The 23,245-nt window shown below is 44.7% G+C and overlaps 1 protein-coding gene across 5 annotated transcripts in view; it reads right to left on the bottom strand.

The window, feature by feature from the left end:
* The window catches only part of SERPINE2 (serpin family E member 2), a 75,245-nt gene that overhangs the window by 5,081 nt on the left and 46,919 nt on the right, over nt 1–23,245 (bottom strand). For 4 of the 5 annotated variants that reach the window (XM_089916300.1, XM_030760410.2, XM_022567807.3 and 1 more), the window contains 5 exons: nt 22,842–23,122; nt 19,588–19,815; nt 13,794–13,991; nt 4,426–4,624; nt 1,646–1,746 (listed from right to left, as the gene is read on the bottom strand). In XM_089916300.1, the coding sequence (XP_089772426.1) occupies nt 1,646–1,746; nt 4,426–4,624; nt 13,794–13,991; nt 19,588–19,815; nt 22,842–23,100 (985 nt within the window). In that variant the 5' untranslated portion in view covers nt 23,101–23,122. The remainder of the gene's footprint in view (nt 1–1,645; nt 1,747–4,425; nt 4,625–13,793; nt 13,992–19,587; nt 19,816–22,841; nt 23,123–23,245) is intronic. The other variant, XM_089916299.1, reaches the window with a different exon arrangement.

Below are 23,245 nucleotides of genomic sequence, written 5' to 3'. Positions count from 1 at the left end.
GCAAATCTTACCATTCCAGCAACGCCCACTGGGGTTAGCATTCGAGGAGAATGCAAACAGAAGTTAATGGTGACCTTGATGGGACACAGGTCTGATGCAAATGGAGAAAGTGCTTTTTGGGTCATCTGCAATGGTCAATGCTCAGCTCTAATGTGACCAATCATGAATGAGAGGCACGTTCGCAGAGACCACATCACCTGCACGGTGAAACAGAACCTCTCAGGAGAATTTCTGGCACCTGGTCCTCCCTCTGAGCACCTGTGAACGCCCTGAGACTGATATCTAGTATTTAAGCTACAAAGCTAATCCTGAAGGGGAAAGGGCAGGTTAAAACAGTGCTTCTCAGGGCTTCGCTGGTGGTGCAGTGGTGACGAATCCGCCTGCCAATGCAGGGGACACGGGCTCGAGCCCTGGTCTGGGAAGATCCCACATGCCGTGGAGCAACTGAGTCCATGTGCCACAACTACTGAACCTGCACTCTAGAGCCTGTGAGCCACAACTACTGAGCCCGAATGCCACAACTACTGAAGCCCGTGCGCCTCGAGCCTGTGCTCCACAACGAGAAGCCACTGCAATGAGAAGCCGGTGCACTGCAAGGAAGAGTAGCCCCCATTTGCCACAACTAGAGAAAGCCCGCACGTAGCAGTGAAGACCGAATGCAGCCATAAATAAATAAATAAAGTTATAAAAAAAAAATCCAAAACAGTGCTTCTCAAACTTCATTGGGATGAGGAATCTTGTTAAAGCGAAGACGCTGATTCAGTAGGTCTGGGTCAGACCCAAAATTGTGAATTTCAAACAAGGTGATGCTAATGCCACTGGATGGGGGAAGAGAGTTTGGTTCAAAAGGGATGAGAGTATCAGAACATCCACGGAACTTCAGTTTCACCAGGGAAGTCACCTTAATCCCCAGGACAGGTACTCAGGTGTTCACTAGCAGGCAAGTGGGGTTGGTAATGAACTGTTTCCTTATCACTCAGGGGAAAGATACAACATGGAGCACAAATCATGTTTAAGCCATGCCTTTGGCAGGAGGTGACTATGCTCTAACTTAGAAAGACAAAGGACCGACCATTCAAATATGACTCTAGGAAAAAATTACATGTACTGGCAAATGAAGGGATATTATACCAGCTGTGTCCTAGATGGTTTGACAAAGGAAAGCTCTAATCAGACTCCTTTGAATTTATATTAGTTCAGATTAACGGGTGATGAGATGCCAAAATACCTATCTAAATATTGTGGTACCTGCTATTGTCTGGGGGAAGTAAGCATTTGGGAGCTCAAAAATCTTGATTTTGAAAATTTGAAAATACAGGGGAAAAGTTTGCATTTGGAAAAGGAAGAGACATATCTAACTAAGAGCCAAATGTTTAGGTAACAGAGGCAACACGTGAAATGCTTCTTTAAATGTGTGGGATCGTGTGGGCTTCACATGAAATGTGCATGTGAAATGCAGGGATGGATGACATGCTGATTTAAGGGATGAAGGTTCAACAGCATCATTGGGTGATTTTTCAGATTAAACCTTGGAGAGTTTTATGGCAGCACGTTCCTAAGTTTGACCTTTTCTTTCTGAACAAATCAGAGGCTCAATTTGTAACATATTCCACAAGTTTCAGAGCAAGTTTTAAATTGAACATACTTGTTATTTTTGCAAAATTTGCCTTTGATGGATCAAACATATCGGTGATGCCAAGGACCTTCAGCGGCTCCTTCAAATCTGTCTGTGCTACAGCTGTGAACCTAGCACGAAAGCAGAAAATAGGGAGAAAATCAATATACTATAAATGATATAAAATGATGTAATCAGTGCCAGTGGAAAAAAGGTGTACAAACAGATCCTCTTTAAAGTACACTCTGAACACCTAATATCTTTAATTTTAATCCCAAGATTTAAGTACCAGGTAAGTAGAGAACAACTCATCTCTCAAACACATACCTGGCAAAATAGCACAGTATCAGCAAGTAGGGGTGTCCTCACCCTCATGGGCAACAGGCTCCCCATTCCAGTCCTAGGAAGATCTACAGAAGCACTTTCTCTTATTCTGATGAGGAGATGCAGGGTTGCAATAGGGAAGAAACTTTGTATGCTATTGCAAGTTAATCATTAAAGGGATGTTGCCTATAAGCTTAAATTACACATAAATAGCCCATCTCTGGGAACCCTGCCTCCCAGGTAATGAGCATTAAGCTAAAATACTTCTGTTTAGCTCACAGTAACTATCTTGACCAGGCCCACCTGTGAACGACTGCAGGAAGGAAGAAATGAACACATCCCCTCTGGAGGCTGATGGGAACCAGGAAATGTTTGACTTTACTCCCTCCTCTTTTAGTATAAAAGAAGCCTGAATTCTAACTCAGGCAAGATGGTTCTTTGGGACACTAGTCCACCATCTTCTCAGTCTGCTGGCTTTCTGAATAAAGTTGCTATTCCTTGATATTTCTTGATTTACTGGTCTGTCATGTGGCGAGAAATACAAGCTTGGACTCGGTAACAGGGTGTTGATGAGTGTCTGGTATTCTGGAATATCTACTGTTCTTCCCCATACCCAACCACAGAGCCATGATCTTGGCTGCTGTAAGAGCCACCATACTTACTGGGATTGGGGATGGTCAAAAGAGAGGAAATACATTCCTGCTAGTTCGTGTTGGGATTCTGGAAGCATTTTACCATTACATTTTACCAAACAGGGGCAAACATTAGGAATGGTATTCATTTGGGTGTGATATGGATTTCTTGGACATTTGTGGACTATCTGGCGTTATAGCTATAGATATGTAAATGTCAGTTATTAAATCTATCATCAGAGGACGTTTTACCAGATTTTATCACATCCTGTGGGAAAGCGGCAAGGCTAAGTGAGCAGATTCTCATCACAGATGGGCTATTATGGTAATTTATATGGTAATTTACCATTATAACTATAATTTATTTACATCACCAGCTTCTTCATTTATGGCAAGCACTGCCTATGTGAAGGCTTATTTTACAACAAAAAGAAATACTCGGGCTTCCCTGGTGGCGCAGTGGTTGAGAATCTGCCTGCTAATGCAGGGGACACGGGTTCGAGCCCTGGTCTGGGAGGATCCCACATGCCACGGAGCAACTAGGCCTGTGAGCCACAACTACTGAGCCTGCGCGTCTGGAGCCTGTGCTCCGCAACAACAGAGGCCGTGATAGTGAGAGGCCCGCACACCGCGATGAAGAGTGGCCCTTGCTTGCTGCAACTAAAGAAAGTCCTCGCACAGAAATGAAGACCCAACACAGCCAAAAATTAATAAATAAATTAAGTAATTTTAAAAAGAAAAGAAATACTCTTGGGAGAATTACTAATACTAATAAGAATTACTAATACTTATTATGAATGTACTCTTCTGATTACTTAACTCAGTGGCTAGAGAATTAAAAGCTATTAGAACTGGAAGGTATTGCCACCACCACTGAGGCCTGGGTGGTTTAAAGCCCTGGGTACTGACAAAACAGTAATGCTGAAAAGTTTATTAAAAGGGGACATTCACTGCCTGCCTCACAGATCTGGGCAAAGTATTCTCTGACCTGTTAGAAATTTAGGAATCAGACAGAATTTGGGATTCCTTTCCCCTTGGTTTCAAGTCCTAACAGTTCAGGTTTCATTTATATTATACTTTTAGGGTATAATAGAAAAACTGCCCTAGATACTAATGTAAGAACTCTGCCTGGGTGGCTTCAAAATATTTCCTTATTACCTATCTTTTGGACCTTGGCCTTTAGCAACTTGCAGCTAAAACTTAAGTACCTAAGATGAAACTCCTTATCAAAACACACGGAGGGGCTTCCCTGGTGGCGCAGTGGTTGAGAGTCCGCCTGCCGATGCAGGGGACGCGGGTTCGTGCCCCGGTCCGGGAAGATCCCGCATGCCGCGGAGCGGCTGGGCCCGTGAGCCATGGCCGCTGAGCCTGCACGTCCGGAGCCTGTGCTCCGCAACGGGAGAGGCCACAACAGTGAGAGGCCCGCGTACCGGAAAAAAACAAAAACAAAACCAAAAAAAACCCCAAAAAAACCACACGGAGCACTACTAAGCTTTCTTGTATTTTCAGCATACTATCAGATGATGATATGCATCTGCCTTTCAGTCTTTTGAACAGTGACCTATATTAAAAGCCTTTGTCGTGGCACAAGAGCTGTAGTCTTGTGGAGGCTTAGAGACCAGGCTGCCTTCTTTCCTTCCCCATCATCACTATCCTGCCATATAAGAGGCACAGGGATTGAAAACCAACTTTCACAAAAGCACAGCCTTGTAGTCCCACCATGCAATTTCTGCAAAATAAGGCAGGTTTCATGATATGTCTATTTCAGCCTTCAGTTGTCCAGTAACTGACACAATCACTCCCAGGGATCGAGTAGTCCTGTTGTTTTCTCTTTTAGGGAAAGGGGCTACTTACTTGGGCAGGATGACCTGCACCCTCTTGGGCACCATGGTGCTCATCCAGCTGTCTATGGTCTTGGTGCTGATGTGCGGGATGATGGCTGAGAGTGGGGTGGAGCTCTCTGTCGGCAGCGCGATCAGCATGCTGATGCTTTCCCCGTGGTAGGGCAGCTCGATAAAGTTGTACCATAAGTCACTGGGGGTGCTTGTAGACCCTAAAGAAATCAGAGGCAGGTTCAGTGCATCCTTGGTGACTTCCAGAAGGGGCATGAACGGTTGCTGATCACCAGGGTGGCTTCAGAGGGAAGACAGCAATTCAGGTTGAGAACTTTCCTATTCTAAAAATAGCTTGCTTGAAATATCCTCAACAAAATACTAGCAAACAGAATCCAACAACACATTAAAAGGATCATACACCATGATCAAGTGGGATTTATCCCAGGGATGCAAGGATTCTTCAATATACACAAATCAATCAATGTGATAAACCATATTAACAAATTGAAGAATAAAAACCATATGATAATCTCAATAGATGCAGAAAAAGCTTTTGAAAAAATTCAACACCCATTTATGATAAAAACTCTCCAGAAAGTGGGCATAGAATGAACCTACCTCAACATAATAAAGGCCATATACGACAAGCTCACAGCAAGCATTGTTCTCAATGGTGAAAAACTGAAAGCATTTCCTCTAAGATCAGGAACAAGACAAGGATGTCCACTCTCACCACTATTATTTGACATAGTTTTGGAAGTCCTAGCCAAGGCAATCAGAGAAGAAAAAGAAATAAAAGGAATACAAATTGGAAAAGAAGAAGTAAAAGTGTCACTGTTTGCAGATGGTATGATACTATACATAGAGAATCCTAAAGATGCCACCAGAAAACTACTAGAGCTAATCAATGAATCTGGTAAAGTTGCAGGATACAAAATTAATGCACAGAAATCTCTTGCATTCCTATAGAGTAACAATGAAAGATCAGAAAGAGAAATTAAGGAAACACTTCCATTTAGCATTGCAACAAAAAGAATAAAATACCTAGGAATAAACCTACCTAGGGAGACAAAAGACCTGTATGCAGAACACTATAAGACACTGATGAAAGAAATTAAAGATGATACAAACAGATGGAGAGATACACCATGTTCTTGGAGTGGAAGAATCAATACTGTGAAAATACTACCCAAAGCAATCTACAGATTCAATGCAATCTCTATCAAATTACCAATGGCATTTTTTACAGAACTAGAACAAAAAATCTTAAAATTTGTATGGAGACACAAAAGACCCCAAGTAGCCAAGACAATCTTGAGGGAAAAAAATGGAGCTGGAGGAATCAGACTCCCTGACTTCAGACTATACTAAAAAGCTACAGTAATCAAGACAATATGGTACTGGCACAAAAACAGAAATATAGATCAATGGAACAGGATAGAAAGCCCAGAGATAAACCCACACACCTATGGTCAACTAGTCTATGACAAAGGAGGCAAGGATATACAATGGAGAAAAGACAGTCTCTTCAATAAGTGGTGGTGGGAAAAATGGACAGCTACATGTAAAAGAATGAAATTAGAACACTCCCTAGCACCATACACAAAAACAAACTCAAAATGGATTAAAGACCTAATGTAAGACCGGACACTATAAAACTCTTAGAGGAAAACACAGGAAGAACACTCTTTGACATAAATCACAGCAAGATCTTTTTTGATCCACCTCCTAGAGTAATGGAAATGAAAACAAAAATAAACAGATGGGACCTAATGAAACTTAAAAGCTTTTGCACAGCAAAGGAAACTACAAACAAGATGAGAAAGACAACCCACAGAATGGGAGAAAATATCTGCAAACGAATCAACGGACAAAGGATTAATCTCCAAAATATATAAACAGCTCATGCAGCTCCATATTAAATAAAACAAACAACTGGATCCAAAAATGGGCAGAAGACCTAAATAGACATTTCTCCAAAGAAGACATACAGATGGCTAAGCAGCACATGAAAATCTGCTCAACATCACTAATTATTAGAGAAATGCAAATCAAAACTACAATGAGGTATCACGTCACACCAGTTAGAATGGGCATCATCAGAAAATCTACAAACAACAAATGCTGGAGAGGGTGTGGAGAAAAGGAACCCTCTTGCACTGTTGGTGGGAATGTAAATTGATACAGCCACTTTGGAGAACAGTATGGAGGTTCCTTAAAAAAATAAAAATAGAACTACCACATGACCCAGCAATCCCACTACTGGGCAGATACCCAGGGAAAACCATAATTCAAAAAGACACATGCACCCCAATGTTCATTGCAGCACTATTTACAATAGCCAGGTCATGGAAGCAACCTAAATGCCCATCGACAGACGAATGGATAAAGAAGATGTGGTACATATATACAATGGAATATTACTCAGCCATAAAGAGGAACGAAACTGGGTCATTTGTAGAGACATGGATGAATCTAGAGACTGTCATACAGAGTGAAGTAAGTCAGAAAGAGAAAAACAAATATCGTATATTAACGCATATATGTGGAACCTAGAAAAATGGTACAGGTGAACTGGTTTGCAGGGCAGAAAGAGAGACACAGATGTAGAGAACAAAGGTATGGACACCAAGGGGGGAAAGCAGTGTGGGGTAGGGGTGTGGTGTGATGAATTGGGCGATTGGGATTGACATGTATACACTGATGTGTATAAAATGGATGACTAATAAGAACCTGCTGTATAAAAAAATAAATAAAATAAAATTCAAAAATTCAAAGAAAATAAATAAAAATAGCTTGCTTACAAAGTCAAAGATAAGGGCAGTTATTTCTTCCTTCCCTGGTAAAGAATTCTTTAGTCTAGACATGTCTTAACAGAATGCCTTTGGCCATCACTAAAGTCATACTAATTCTGTTGAGTAGAATTTAACTAGATCACACGGCACTTAGCACACAGTGCTTTGCAAGTTGACCCTTATCATATGGATGAAGGAATGAATCTGAGCTGCCTAAGAATGATTCTTTTGGTGGTGTCTCTGAATGCATGTGAAGAGGAGGGAGGAAGGGTGGGGGTAAACAGCTTCCACTGTTTAGGGTCCACTCTGTGCCAGGCCCACACCAACCACCCCAACGCAATTAGCCTCTACAGCGCCCCACGAGGTAGGTATACGCAGTCCTATTTTACAGCTGGGGAGGCTACAATTCGAGAAATTACGTAACTTACCAAGGGACACATGGCTAAAAGGTGGACCAGGACTCAGTACGTCTAATGGCAAAGATGATCCTCCTTCACTGCCTGACTTCCTACTCACTCTTCATTCATTCCAGTAACTACCATTAGGGCTTTTTGATACTTTATGGTACTTGTGCTTACTGATGAAGACACAAGAAGGATTTAAACCAGCATCTCTCAGAATGTCGTCTAGAGAACACACATCCCCGCAAGACGTCCGGTAGACAGAACAGATTCCACATCCCAGGAAGTTGAGGAAGCCCAGACACTCGATTCTTCCTGCAGATTCAAAATATACACCAATGCTAGAAAGGCTCTGGGATATCCCGAAGAAAACTGCTTAACTCTAGTTATTCTCAGGTTTCCAAAACTTATTTGATCTTAGAACCCTTTTATCCCCACTTAAAATGTTCAAAACATTTAGCAACTGAGCAGCACAGCTGAGCACTACCCGTCCGAGTGGACGCAAGTGCAGACATGATAGGCGCTGGAGAGAAGCCCAGGGCATGAGCATGGGGCCCAGAGGGGCCATGAACTCCCGGGAGAAAAAGCCTTCCACAGAGCATGCCTGAGGAGCCCACAGAACCTTTACATTAGACATGAGATGGGAGAGTTGTAAGAATTAACCGGGTGAATGGAAAACCAGCATTTCTAGATGACGGTGGATGTCTGAAATGTCTTCTGAAACACTTCCAACTTTTGAAGAAGACCTCGGTGATCTTGCTGAGGTTACTTAACCTCTGTGTGCCTCCGGGTTTGGAGCATGGAGAGACCAGGGATATTGCAGTTGTGATGATGAGATTAGAAGACATATGCATATAAGGTACTCAGCAGGGCCTGGCCCACGGTGGGTGCCCAGTGAACACTGGCTCCCTCTCCCTCCTCCCCTGAATGACCCAGAAGGACAACATATTTAAGAACGAGAGAAAAGAGAAAGTGAGTTTCTCTCATGATTGTCACTTGTCTTTTCTTTGGGGATGACTTTGCTAATCACTGCAACTGAGACAAGAAACTTCAGTAAGCCAGTTGTCCACAGACAGGGGTTGGGATGGAGGCACCGATGGAGAGAGAGAGAGAGAGACAGCGTACTGTGTCTTCGTTATGCAACAAACAGTTTTAGCTGTAAAATATGATAAGAATGGTGAAGCTCTTAGAATACATGACACTACAGGATGACATGACAGCTTCTCCTTGAGGAAGAAATACGCGGGCAATTCATGGGGGTGCTCAGTGTCTCAGGTCCCCATGTGCCGCCCTCGCCTGCAGGGCTGCTCAGGTACCCAGGGTGACTGGCCCCAGCTCCGGACACACGTGGACTCTCCTTCTTGCCCGGGTCCCGTCTTGGGGCTGCCTGAGGGTCCAAGATGGGAGTCTTCACCTTTACTATTACCCTGCATGATAAAATGGTCTCAGCAGGAACTGAAAAATTGATTGGAAAAGTGAGAAAAAAACACACTTCCTAATAAGCCCTTTAATCCTCAAAGGAAACATTAGGTTCCTACACTGGTAGAGCTCATTTTTAGAAACTGCGAAATAAGGGACTTCCTTGGTGATGCAATGGTTAAGAATCCACCTGCCGGGCTTCCCTGGTGGCGCAGTGGTTGAGAATCTGCCTGCTAATGCAGGGGACACGGGTTCGAGCCTTGGTCTGGGAGGATCCCACATGCCGCGGAGCAACCAGGCCCGTGAGCCACAACTACTGAGCCTGCGCGTCTGGAGCCTGTGCTCCGCAACAAGAGAGGCCGCGATAGTGAGAGGCCCGCGCACCGCGATGAAGAGTGGCCCCCGCTTGCTGCAACTAGAGAAAGCCCTCGCACAGAAACCAAGACCCAACACAGCAAAAATAAATAAATTAATTAAGAATCCACCTGCCAATGCAGGGGACACAAGTTCGAGCCCTGGTCGGGGAAGATCCCCCATGCCACGGAGGAGCTAAGCCCGTGCGCCACAACCACTGAACCTGCGCTCTAGAGCCCGCGCTCCGCAACGAGAGAAGCCACCACAATGAGAAGCCCGCGCACCACAACGAAGACCCAATGCAGCCAAAATAAATTAATTAATTAAAAAAAAAAAAAAAGAAACTGCGAAATGTGGGAAGTTGTTAATAAATGACTGCTCCGGGGCATGACAGCATGAAAGTCCCTTTAATTACCTTCTACTACAAGCAGTTTTGTGGATTTCTGAGTCTTAAGGAACTGTTCAGGCTATACTTAAGTAGAAATTGGAATATACATTTGAAAAAAAGAACCACAACAAGTAGACCCACTGTATATAGTAGTCTGTATTCAGGCTTCAGTGGAAAGGGAGTTTGGGGAGAGTTGATGGGGAAGGAGGAGTGATTTAAGCAACTGGGTGAGTGTTGGTGCCATTTGCTGGGTGAAGGAACACTGCGGGGAGAACTAGATGGCGAGGGCAAGAGTATATTTATCTGTGGAACCAGAACTTAATAGACAACTAATTAGAGACATAATATGGATATGTAGGTATGAGTTGGAAACTCAGAGAAGAGTAGAAGCTAGAAACATACTGTATATTCATAGATACACATGTATATACACATACATATGTATGTTTGAAATTCTTTGTGGTCTTTTTCAAAGCAGAAAAGTCTCTTAAATCTAAATCCATAACCATAAAAACAGAAAATTTGTAACAACTTTGATTCAGCAATTCCTATCCAAGGACATTACCTTTAGAAGTTCTGACACAAATATCTAAAGATTTATGTACAAGAATGCTCACTGTAGTGTTGTTATAGGAAAAAAGTAAATGGCCATCCCTAAGGTATTATGATACGTTTATAACAGTATGGGGTGTAATGTAGCTGATAAAGGATCAAGTAGTTCCACGAGGATTGACAATAAAAGGTTTTCCAAGATAGCCTGTCTAATGAATAAGCAGATTACAGAAGAGAAATTATGGTGTAACCCTATGTATGCAAAAAAGTTGGACGAATTTTACATATGCATAGAAAAAGCCTCAAATGATATGCATAGAAAAAGCCTCAAAACGCCTAGCACTTAATAGGGCTTTTTATGCTGGGAAATGGGAATATAGAGTGACATTTACTTTCTGCCTTATATACTGTTGTATTTGAGGACTTTGCAACGAATATGAAATACATTTCTACTAATTTTTAAGGCTTTTTTTTTTTTTAATGGAAAAGTCTCTGCCCTCAAAGTGCTTACACTTTATGGGGCTTAAGTCAGAAGAGTTTTCTCCTCCTATTTTCTACCCTCTCCCTTAATGTTATTAAGGAAATCCTCTCAGAGACCTTGATGATATCTTGGAGGAAAAGTCAGGAAGGCTGAAAAATAGTAAATGGAAGGACAATGTTTCAGCAAAGTGACCAAAGGTGGCGAGGCTTGGCTGAGGCCTCACGAGGCGCTGGGCAGGTGGCACCAGAGGCTGAGTGAGTGAGTTCAGGCAGCCTGGCCTGGCTCAGCTATCAGGACCACCTGCCTCCCATCCCTGGCTGGTCGAGTGGGCCATACTGCGATGAGACAGGACGAAAATGGGTGACTGGCTGTGTGGTCTATGCTCATGAAAACAAATGACTCCTTGGGGCCACCACAGGTGGCTGAGCTTTCTCCACAAGACAAACCTGCCTCGTCTTTCCATGAAAAACTGCTCTGCTGGCCAAAGAGGGAAACCTGGGGGCAGATGACATCACTGGACTCTGTCTCCTGGCCCACGAAGGAGCTGGGTTCCAATCCCAAGTTACTCAGTAAAAACCCATGACACCGTAGAAAGTGGGGGCAGGAAGGATGGTCCCAGACCACCTGCAGTGTTTACTTGGCAGGGAATGAGAGCAAGGGGACTTTCATGTTCTGTTCTGAATTCAGTACAGATCAATCAAGGTCTGACAGCTAACAGACAGGACACCAAACTGGGTCAATTCAGCAGAGTTTAATGAAGGGACCACTTATAAGGCAAGGATAGGGTACAGAGGAGCCATTAAGGATGGTACCCTGGGCTACAAACAGTGGGGCACCATTACCAGCTTTAGCCTTGGAGGGCCAAGGGTAAGGGCTGGTGGCCCAGAGAGAAAGAGCCCTTGGGCAGGTCCTGATGGCAGGTGACCTTGGGTGGAGGGATGCTGCGGCCCTGGCGATGCAAGGAGAGGGCTGGGAAGCCAATGTCCAAGCCCGCTCTCCTCCCTTACCCCATCACCTGCTGGTTCACACCACTAGCCAACCAACAGGAAGCCAGGGGAAAAGGGAGCCCACTGATGCAGTCTCCTGGGGGCTCAGAAGAGGGTGGAGAAGGGAGGGCATGAATCAGGGAAGGTGGGGGACGAGATCTCCCACACTGTGGAGCTGTAGAGTTTGAATCTTGGACCATAAGAATGTATTTGTGTCTTACTTTCCATAAGGCACACCACAAATTCTTAGACAAATCAGTTCTTAATTGAAAAGCCACCTGGATATGTAACTCCCTCTCTGGGAACATCCTATATACTCAAGAAAAGCATCTTCCATTCCTACAAATACAAACATTTTAATCTTTCATGGGAATGCCTATAGAAGCTTTGCTGATTTATTCTTTACTGACTTATTCATTATTTTTCAGCAACAGAAACATACAGTAAATGAGGCCTTCTCGCGTTTTGTTTTATTAGAATGTGTACAAAGATTGACCTAAAATAAAATAACTGTGCTTCGGATAGGAGCTGGTGGCCATGATAGCATTCCATGACGTCTTCCTGGGCAACGTAACCTGAGAATGAGTTCTGGACAAAAAGAGCCTTTCGTTGGTCTCAGTTGTTTAGCATGCTACCTTTCTACAGGACTTTTTTCTTTTTTTCTTTTTTTTAATATTTATTTATTTATTTGGCTGTGCTGGGTCTTAGTTGCAGCATGCGGGATCTAGTTCCCTGACCAGGGATCAAACCAGGGCCCCCTGCATCGGGAGTGCAGAGTCTTAACCACTGGACTGTCAGGGAAGTCCCTCTGCAGGGCTTTTAAATACATATTATCTTGAAAAAATTTATTGAGCGAATGACAAAATTCTACCTGGAAGTTAGATGAAAGACATGGGGGAAGGAAAGTGACTTTACTGTGTCCCTAGCATGAGTCATTTCTTAATTTAAAGAATTAGGCAGCTGGAGAAATGTTGAGCAATGCTTGATCTAACATATACTGTATATGCAAAGGGAATACTTGGGACCCACATGTCCACATATAGATTGGAGACATAAAGGCTAACTTATAGAGGAAAAAGAAGTTTAACTTAAACTGGACCACTGATACTTCAATGAAAGTAGGTTTAAAAAACAGTCACCAGCCTTAGTTACCTATGTGTGGTAATGACTACAGAGATGGGTCATTTTCTTTTTCCCCCAACTGTAAAACTGACACATGTTCCTTAAAAAAAATTTCAAACTCAAAGAAAAATAATCCTTTGAAATACTACCACCTAACATTTTATTGAACGTCCTCCAAGACGTGTCTGCATGAATATATAGAAAGTATTTTACATAAATGAGATGAAACAGCATCTGCTGTTCTGCAACTTGTTTTCTGAAATCAACCACATATTATATAACTTTCTGCTTATATAAATCTAATTATCATGTGTGTTCCACTACATGCACATATATGGCTTCTATTTATTTGCTAGTGTATGATTATCTTCATATTATAAATTCCTTGGCGTGAGACTGCTGAGGCGGGGCTTCTAGAAAGTCCTCCAGACCACGGTTCCCCACCACCAACAGCACCCAAGGGTGCCCACGTGGCCCCCACACCAGAGCCACGACTGGGCTTTGTCAATCTTCATAATTTTTGCTAATCTGATCAGTGAAAAAGAAATCTAATTTTTACTTTTATTTTTGATTTGGTAACGTAAGATTGCTAATGATGACTTGATAATGCATGCAATATGTTTCATGTCCATTTATACTTCTCATTTTGTGAATTGTCCTGTCATCTTTAAATTTCAACCTAAAAGCGTTACATGTGTTATACATTAATACATAACCTTTGTAAATAATGCAAAGACTTACCATGAGCTTTTAAAAAATCCTGCCGTCTCCTCCCTGCCCTTTATAAAAAATAAAAAGGCAGATCTGCTCTTGAGCTAAGTGGCAGCACCCGAGGGCCTTTCTGCGGCTGGCACATTCTAGGACAGAGCCTCACTGAGTGTGAACTTACCACACCGGAACACGGAGAGCTGGGCCAGCATCGGCACTTGGTAGGATTTCCCATCAGCTGGCACAAACGTGCGCTTCTTTGTGTTCTCAGGCTGAAAGCGTGATTTCCATAAGCCCTTAAAATACACTGCATTGACCAGGACCAGTCTGGTGAGGACACCGTCGAGAAGATCCGGGGACAGCAGATTGTCGATCATACCTGTGCAGTCAGAGAACAGACACAGAGGACACTCAGGACGGGCAGTCCGTCTGGGGGCAAAAGGCAGCTGCAGGATCGGGGGGAATGAAAAACCTGAGAAATTTTAAGATTCAAAGATTTGTAACATTTAAAAATTCAAAGATTTTTAAAATTTCAAAGATTTATAAAAGAACTTTTACAATATCCTGTTGTCCCTTCTAATTTTTTTCCTCACTAAAAATTAAAAGCTGAAAACAAGCTAAAAATCAGAGAACCAGAAAAGACTTCAGAGACCCTCTATTTAGGGTTAACAAACTTTTCATCCAGAAATTCTTTTATAGGGGCTTCCCTGGTGGCGCAGTGGTTGAGAGTCTGCCTGCCGATTCAGGGAACACGGATTCTTGCCCCGGTCCGGGAAGATCCCACGTGCCGCGGAGCGGCTGCGCCCGTGAGCCATGGCCACTGAGCCTGCGCGTCCGGAGCCTGTGCTCCGCAACGGGAGAGGCCACAGCAGTGAGAGGCCACAGCAGTGAGAGGCCTGCGTACCACAAAAAAAAAAAAAAAAAAAAAAAATTCTTTTATAACTAATTCCCCATAAACCCCATATTTTAAGAACATTTTGCTCCTCTGCATAAGCTATACTTAATTCATAATTAACTTCTCTGTTTTTGATAATAACTGACACGTATGACTGCCAGTGAGGGCTTTTGGTCGGCACAAGATAAACAGTTGTCGTGTTGCTTTGTTGTAACCACTGGGATGATTTAATCCCAGTTAAAGGAACACTTCAGCCTGTGTAATGTTATCAAAGGCAAATGCTTAATTTCTCTTAAGATTTTAGGAATGTTGAGCATTAGTTTGGAATCCCTGATTATTATATAGCTACTTAAAGAAGAGTTGAGACTAAAATCGGTATCTATATTTATGGGTCAGGGGTCCATTTACGCTCATATTATAGAGATAAAAAGAAACGGGGTCTCTCCTAGAATAATTAATTGTTAAGGAAGATGCTCTTCACAAGATATCAGGATGGTTCAGCTTGTTTGTGCAGGAATGAAGCACACACAACAGTTGCAATTTCAGGCTGTTCTTGTGAAGTCACAAAGGTCCTTCTAAAGTGCCACCTGTGCTTGAAGCTTTGAATTTTCATTTAGGTTCCTTTTGCTTGGTTTCTGAAGATTCAACTGTGTGTGTGTGTGTGTGTGTGTGTACGGGTTTAAGAGAGATCACTAACACTAAAGCTATTAAAAATTAGTTCAGTGTAGCTTTTAGTCCAACTTTTAAAAAATGTTCATAATGTAAATGCAAGTTACAATACATTAAATGGTGAGAATAAAACCAACAGCTTCTGAAGAAGCAAGAATATCTGATTCAGCAGAGAGAGCTTTAAGTTCTTTGAAATGAAACTCAAGAAGATTTGGAGGTACAATAAACAGATGTTTACGTCAGTCATGGTAAAGAAGCACACTTGGAGGATTCCCTGACCCACAGGGCGCCTGGCAAGTCAGTGTCATCATTGCTCATTACTTACACAAGGGGGCACCAACGCCACCTTACATCAGGATCTGGAAGGAAAATACATGCGATATAAATAGCCATCGCTCAAAGCAAAGCGGCATCTGTGCACAGACTCTGTCCTGCGGGAAGGAAGTGAGAACTCTGTGCTCCAGTGACAGCAAGCTCTTGAGAGTTGGTTTCCCAATAGCGAAGGCTGTGTTTTGCCTTTGCTGGGACCATTACCCAGTCCAATTCCTACTTGCCTTTGAGACATAGCTCAGTGGTCCCCTCTTCTTATATCTCTTCTCTGTCACTCCTCCCTATCTCCTGGAGTTTCCATAAAGCCCAATGCTCAGCACCACCGTTACACTGCGGTATTTTATTCTAGCCAAATGTAGCATCTGTCTCCCTCAACTAAACTGTGAGCTGCACAAGAGCAAGAACCCTGTCATTCATTTTTTAAAAATCACACCTAAGATTCTATGTTCACTATTCTGTTGTTGCACACCGAGAGTCTGAAGGAATCTCTTCTGCCCTTTTTTCCTAAGGTAAATAAAGCCTCTTATTGCCACTGGTAGAACTAAGATATAATAAGGGGGCACAAGGAAATAAAAAGAAAGGATAAAAGAGAAGTGTAAGAAATGCATGGTTTAGAGGCAAGGAGGCACATGGGGGACCTGCCATCCATAACTGCCATAAACATGCATCCATCACCCATCCACCCATCCATCCATCCATGTATCCAGTCTTTGATGTCTACCTGAGAAAACAAAACAAAATAAAAATAAAACCCGCCCTTCCAAAAGCTATAGATTAGAGGGAAGTGGAGGCTGATATAAGTGACTTAGAAATGCAATTGTAATAAATATCTTCAAGTGAAAGTACTTAAGGATGTGAGGGCAAATAAGAGGGGGATCTGATCTGGTGGATGAGGTCAGGGATGGATGGATTCCTTGAGGAAGTATTACTTGAGCCAACGGCTATAAAAATAGCTCACATTCGTTGAACATTTGCAAAGTGCCAACCACCTTGCTAAATGACTTATGCTTATTATTTATAGTCCCATAACAACCTTAATGTTATTATAACAATTCTAGTAGGTACCACTACTATATCTCCATTTTACAGAGGAGAATGCTGAGGCACAGGGAGGTTAAGTAACCTGCCTAATGGTACACAGCCAGCAGGTGGCAGAACTGAGGTTCAAACTGGGCACTCATGCTTGTAACTATTATTCCATTCATGACATAGTGTGAAATGAATAGGCAAAGGGCAACGGGGAAGGAAAGCATTCCAAGTAGCAGGATGCACCGGGGTGGGGGAGGGGGGCGGGGGGCGGGTTCTGTGATTGGAGAGAGGATGGTGAGTATGAGAGTTCGGAGGAAGCCCGCATGGTTGGGGCTGAGGCTGCAGAGAGGTGGCAGGGCAGCCCCAGCCAGGCCATCACTACATCTCTAGCACACTGGAAAGGCTCCCCCACTCTCTGCGGGGCAGGATCTGTCATCATGCAGCAGTCTTCCACACGTGGACAGTTTGATCACCAGGATCCTTCTGACACCTCACATATACACAAGCGCCTCTGAGCGGGCAGTTTGGAAATCTGTGGGAGTGTTTCTGGTTGCAAAGACAGTGGCCAGAGATGCTACACATCCTGCAGTGTTCAAAACAGCCCAAACAACGAACTATCCTGCTTTCAAATGCCCCGCTGCACAGTCACGTTCTTGAGAAACCTGCTCCTTGTCATCTGAGCCCAGAACCTTATTCTTTTTCCGGTGTAAACACAAAGTATCTTTTCTTTTGCATACTTTTAATGTATGCTGAATTTGTCAGGAATGTGACTACCACGCAAACCAAGTAGAGTCTGTTACTTGTTTTGCTCGGAAATTTACCAGGAGTTTTGCAGCATTTTAGAAAAAAACTGCCTCAACGATGGTAACACAGCCCGTGGTTTTTGTGTCGCCAGTGCAGTGTGCCTGTCTCGGTCTGCTTTTGTGGCTGTCAATTCACAGTCAATGTGAATGTCAATTCTTATTCTAAGAATCTGACTGTTACGTATTCAGGGGTGGCTGTACCCAAGGGTTTACCTACTGAACTACATCTATAAATAACTTTTGTTTTTCCTGGTATTACAGTTTGGCATTATATTAATTTTTTTTGTGTGTGTGTGTACATGTGCATAGGTTATATGAGCTACGAGTTTCATTTCAAGAGAGTAAACAGAGTGAAAATCTTTGTTTAACAGAGGGAGTTAGGTCTGCAGGGTTGAAAATCACTTTTCTAGCCTCGTCGCTTTCCCTTCCCCGGTTGCTGTGAGAAATGCATTGAGTCAGTGTGTGTTCAAGTGGTTTGAAATGGTCGGGCGGCATCCTGAGGGACTTACCACTCCCAGGACACAGCAAAGAAGAAGGCTGGGTGGGCGCTGACACGTCACATCATACAGCTACCAGCATCTGAGGGCCATCAGCTTCCTACCTCTGTTCTTAGCCCTACAGGCTCAGAAGAGCCCACTAACCCCCTCCCATTTGCTGGTCTCCTGCATTTCTGTTGTGAAAGGCCTGGACCCACTGACTGCTCCGCCCTTTCTCTCTCAGAGCCCCACGGCTCAGTCCGCCTGATCATTTTGTGGTTTCAGGAAGGGAGCCCAGGTTGCACCGTGCAGGATCCTGTTGAAAAGGGATTTCACAGGTTTACCAAAACCACACGCTGGCTCTCCTCCACCCTCCAGAGCATTCCCCATCCGGCTCTTCTCTAGCCCCTCACATGGTTTGCAAATATTCACATCTACAAGTCTGGACGGAGACCGGGGGAGGACTTACTTTAGTGCAGAATACTAGGTCCCTGCCTCAGAGATTCTGCCTCAGTAGATTGGGGTCCAGAGATCTGCATTCCTTTTTTTTTTTTTTCTTGGGATCTTAGTTCTCTGACCAGGGATTGAACGTGGGCCCTCAGCAGTGAAAGTGCCTAGACATAACCACTGGACCACCAAGGAATTCCCCAGAGATTTGCATTCTAAACACGCGCCCCAGGAACCACTCTTTGAGAGACATGACCCGAAAGGCCAGAGTTCCCCCAAGTTTTGTCTTTGGGCTTACTCTCCTCATTGAGTCTCTTTTGCTTCCACTCTTGTGACTTTAACTCTCCCCTTCGGTGAAAAACGGTTCCCAAATCTCTATTTCTAGCCTTAACTTTCCTCTGATGTTCTGGACCTACTTCTCCCTCTGAATGTTTCCGCCTGAACCTGAAGTTTACAACGTAACAGGCTAAAAACACTGATGTTAGACATTTCTTCAGTTTCGTGGAGGGAGAGATGCACGTACACAAGTAATCACATAGTGTGGATGTGCTCTAAAAAAGGGTGCAGTCGTGGATAAGCATATGCCCATCATAACCGGGGGAGCCACCTACTTCCTGGGAGGACAGAAGCAAGAGGTGAGGAAGGGGAGGGGAGAGGGAAGGGGGAGGGGCATCACAAGGGCAGGGGGTTCAGAGGAACAAACGATTAGGTATAAAACAAGCTACAAGAATGTATTGTACAACACAGGGAATATAGCCAGCATTCTATAATAACTATAAATAGAGTATAACCTTTAAAAATTGTGAATCACTGCATTGTACACCTGTACCTTATATAATATTGTACATCAATTATACGTCAATGTAAAAAGAAAGAGACAAGGAAGGTGTGGGGAGAGCTCAATCCCGAATCTTAAAGGCTGAGAAGCACATTCTGGGCAAAGGGAATGTGGATACAGAAGTAGGAAGGAATGAGCACTAAAACCTTCGAAACAGACAAGGGCCTGTGGGCAGGGGCTCTGGAGATGAGATGCTGCGAAGAAAGAAGAGAGTCTGCAGAGCGGTATTCCGCCCTGCTGCCCGAGAGCCACGGGGAGACAAGTCCCCAGGGGGCACAGGTGATGGCGGCAGGAAAAGGGTAGGAAGGCGGACTGAGCCGCGGGGCTCTGAGAGAGAAAGGGCGGAGCAGTCAGTGGGTCCAGGCCTTTCACAACAGAAGGGCCACCGGACACGCAGGCCCCAGTGACGGTCTCAGAGCCCAACTCACGCTTTCATTCACAAAGTGGAAAATCACACCCGCTCATTCCCGGGAGCCGTGGCCACTCACCCCTGGTCTCGTTCCTAACCCACACGTTGATGGAGTCACAGGCAGAGGCGGGGTCTTCGAAGTTCGCGTTCCGGACTTCACACTGAAACACGTCTTTGTTCCTCGTGACGAAAGGCACTTCCATCTTAAAGCCATTCTTCACAAACACGGCATTGGCCACCGTCACAATATCTTTATTCTTCTTGGAGACGATGGCTTTGTTGATCTTCTTTAATACTTTACCCACTCCTGAAGGAGAAAGGAGAAAATGCAGCAATATTTCCGCAAGAATGTAGGAAGGTTATTATTTTTTTTAATATCTTCTATATTATGGCAAATAAGAACAGTAGAAACAAAACTAGTACGCGTAGCAAGAGACTAAGTCATCTGCTTTCTCAGTGGCCTTCTGTTAAGAAAAGGGAGGGTGTAGAATGAAGTATAACTATTAATAGCCCCTAAAGATCAATTGCGCTTCTAGCCTCAAAGCAGGCATCTTCGAGGCCTTCTCCACAGCTTCCCCAAGTAGACCTGGCTCTCCTGGAAGACTTTCCTGGCGCCAGGTCAATAGCGAGACTGGAAAGCTCTTCAGTTATGTAGCCATGGGAGAATAAACCAAAGGACTCTTCCTAATGCCGTCTCTCTTTCTTAACAATCTTAAGCGCTATTTCCTTTCTTGCCAAAGATTTAACAACACGATTTTTCTCTATTTTGGGGAAAAAAAGGTATAAAGTTGAGCATCAGAAAGACTATAAAAAATGGCCATGTGCCACCATCCAAGAACAAGGTGATTTTTATTTGATACGAAGCTCACAATGTAAGGGAATTCGTTTTATGGCAACGTAAGCTTTATTTTACACAGACCATTCATACATGCTCCATTTAGTTTCAGAGCATGGAAAAGAGGGAAATAAGTTGTAAAGGATGAAATGTGTTCCTACAGAGAGCTCGAATTACAGATCTGTCTTACTCGCTTGGGGTCCTTTCAAAATGACACTGTCCTAAAACAACCGGCAGAGTCACCTTGACGGTCCCCTGGAGAGCTGACCTGTCCTTCTTAAATGATGGCAGGTAAGAGCCCCACGGTTTGGCCCTTTGTGAGGCCTCTGGAGACTGCACCCCTCACGGGTTCTGTGGGGGCAGGCCCAGCAGGAGTGGGCAGGCACGTTGTACAACGAAGGGACCAGCAGACTTCACAGCCCAATCCCGGCACTTGTCCCTTTCAGCTCCTCCACGCTCCCCAGTCTCCTGCCCAGAAAAGATCAGGGCAGATCCTCCTGTGCCCCAGACTGTCCTGCCTCCGCCCTCAACCAGAGTGCCGCTGTCTTAAGTTCTCAGAGTCTGAGCCCAAACCGGGGCCTGAAAACCCACCCGGGCTCCCCCAATGTGTGGGAGTTCACATGATCTCCCTTCATGTGAACTGAAGTCATTCCACAACTCGACTGCTAGTGATTTGGGAGGAAGAAGAGATGGGGGTTGGGGGGAGTTGCCAACAGACCAATATTGTCAAAACTTTAGAAACACTAGTGAAAATGAATGTGGTTCAGCGGGAAGACAAACAACGACAATCCAGTTGCTCTTTGGGAATGGTGCTGGCCGACACGGCCTGGATGGCGCTGGGAGAGGCCAGGAGCCCCGTAGGTGATTCACTATGAAGTTATAAATCACCAGGAGTTCTGTGGGCTTCCAAGCAAGGGCATAACGGTGTGTTCCAAATATTTAGTGTCCCAGTGCTTCCAACAGGTAAACAAACTGCAAACTCATGCAAAAGTTTAATGCCCTGTAAACAGAGCGGGGCGGGCGGGCATCTCGTGCTGGCAGCCCCCGGGGGCTACACTGAGAAGGATCGAACTGGGGCGCAGAGGGGAGCCCTGAAGTACGCACACCCCCATCTCTCCTCCTTTCCCAGCAAAGGCGTCAACGTGGTCAAGATTCCTAGAACTTTATGGCCAGTGGGAATGGAGGAACGTGGGTGGGAAAACGTCCTCGCTTCCCAATAAAGCAACTAAAACCTGGACGTCAGATGTGACTTGTCAAGGTCACGGCACAGGCTGGTGCCAAGGAAGGGCTCCAAGGCTGGCGCTGGCCCATGCCCAGCACTGTGGAGGGGGCAGTGGAAGGGGACTCGGGTGAGAAACCTGAGCTAAAGCTGAGTGACAGAACTAGGAGATGTAAGCTCTTAAGCTTAAACAGGTAATTACAATGGGGCTTTCTTTCAAGAAAACGAAACCATTCCTATTGGACCTTACTTTTCTTTTTTAATTTATTTAATTAATTAATTTATTTATTTATTATTTTTGGCTGTGTCGGGGCTTCCTTGCTGCGCGCGGGCTTTCTCTAGTTGTGGTGAGTGGGGGCTTCTCTTGTTGCGGAGCGTGGGCTCCAGTAGTTGTGGCTCGTGGGCTCTAGAGCGCAGGCTCAGTACTTGTGGCACACGGGCTCAGTAGTTGTGGCTCACGGGCTTAGTTGCTCCGCGGCATGTGAGATCTTCCTGGACCAGGGCTCGAACCCGTGTCCCCTGCATTGGCAGGAGGATTCTTAACCACTGAGCCACCAGGGAAGCCCTGGGCCTTACTTTTAAACAAACTTCCTTTATAGCTTTTTATTTTGAAATAATGATAGAATCACGGGAAGTTGCAAAACAATATACAAGGTGGTCCCGTATATTTCCACTTTTCACCCAGTTTCCTGCATGATGGTAGTACAGATCCACAACGAGAAAACTGCCACTGGTGCAGTCCCCAGAGCTCATTCACTTGTTTTACATACGTATGTGTGTGCGTGTGCGTGCGTGTGTGTATGGCTCTATGCAATTTTACCCCCCATGGAGATTCGTGTGTCTGCCACCTCAACTGAGACGCAGAGCGGTTCCATCAGCATAAGGCTGCCCTGGGCTGCCCTCCATGGTCACACCCACCCACCTCCCCAGATTACGGATTTAAAAGTACGTTCACAGCCATGATGCATTCTGAGCCCTGTACAACATAGAGGGGGGGCAGACGGGAAGTTTTCTTGTTAGAGATGAGAAAACAGGGGCATTCAAGGGGTCAAGTGACTGCCCAAAGCCCCACAGCTACCGAACGGAGACCAGAACCCAGCTCTCCTAACTCCTAGCATTGCCACTGTGCCTTAGAGGAGACTGGCCCTCAAGCCCAGGGGGCACCAGCAAGACCCCTCCCAGCTGCTCTGCTCCTCTGTGTGGTAAGCAAAGACCAAGCCAGGGGCCCTCCAGACTGGGACTCCTGCAAGTCCCGCCAGCCAGGCCCAGGCGCACGCACCATTCACGCCGTATCTCATCACTGTGGTGAGCTGCTTCTTGGTCCTGCCGTCGGCTCCCAGCTGAAGCATCCCCAGGACGGACGCAATCCCGTGGGGGGAAATGACGATGTTGTCATGAGGCCGGGACTTGACAATCTGATTGAACACCTGGATTCCTGTGTCCGAGCCTAGTTCCTCCAGAGACAGGGGGTTGAACTGGGAGCACACAGAGGGCAATGTCACGGTGGCCACGAGGAAAAAAGGAAAATGCCAATTCATGGTTCCTTCTGGCAAGGACAACCTGAAAAATGAAATCGAGAAAATATTTACATTCTACATTTAATGAATACTCAGCTAGATATGATTTACTATACTCAGTGTAACTGAATATCTTTAATATATTCAAGACATAACAGTGTAGATT

The sequence above is a fragment of the Delphinapterus leucas genome, chromosome 8, assembly GCF_059928025.1.
Source record: "Delphinapterus leucas isolate spDelLeu-1000000601 "Yukka" chromosome 8, BTC_Dleu_Yukka2, whole genome shotgun sequence".
Lineage (NCBI taxonomy): Eukaryota > Metazoa > Chordata > Mammalia > Artiodactyla > Monodontidae > Delphinapterus > Delphinapterus leucas.
The sequence above is the reverse complement of the archived record's forward strand: the minus strand, read 5'-3'. Positions and strand labels throughout refer to the sequence as shown.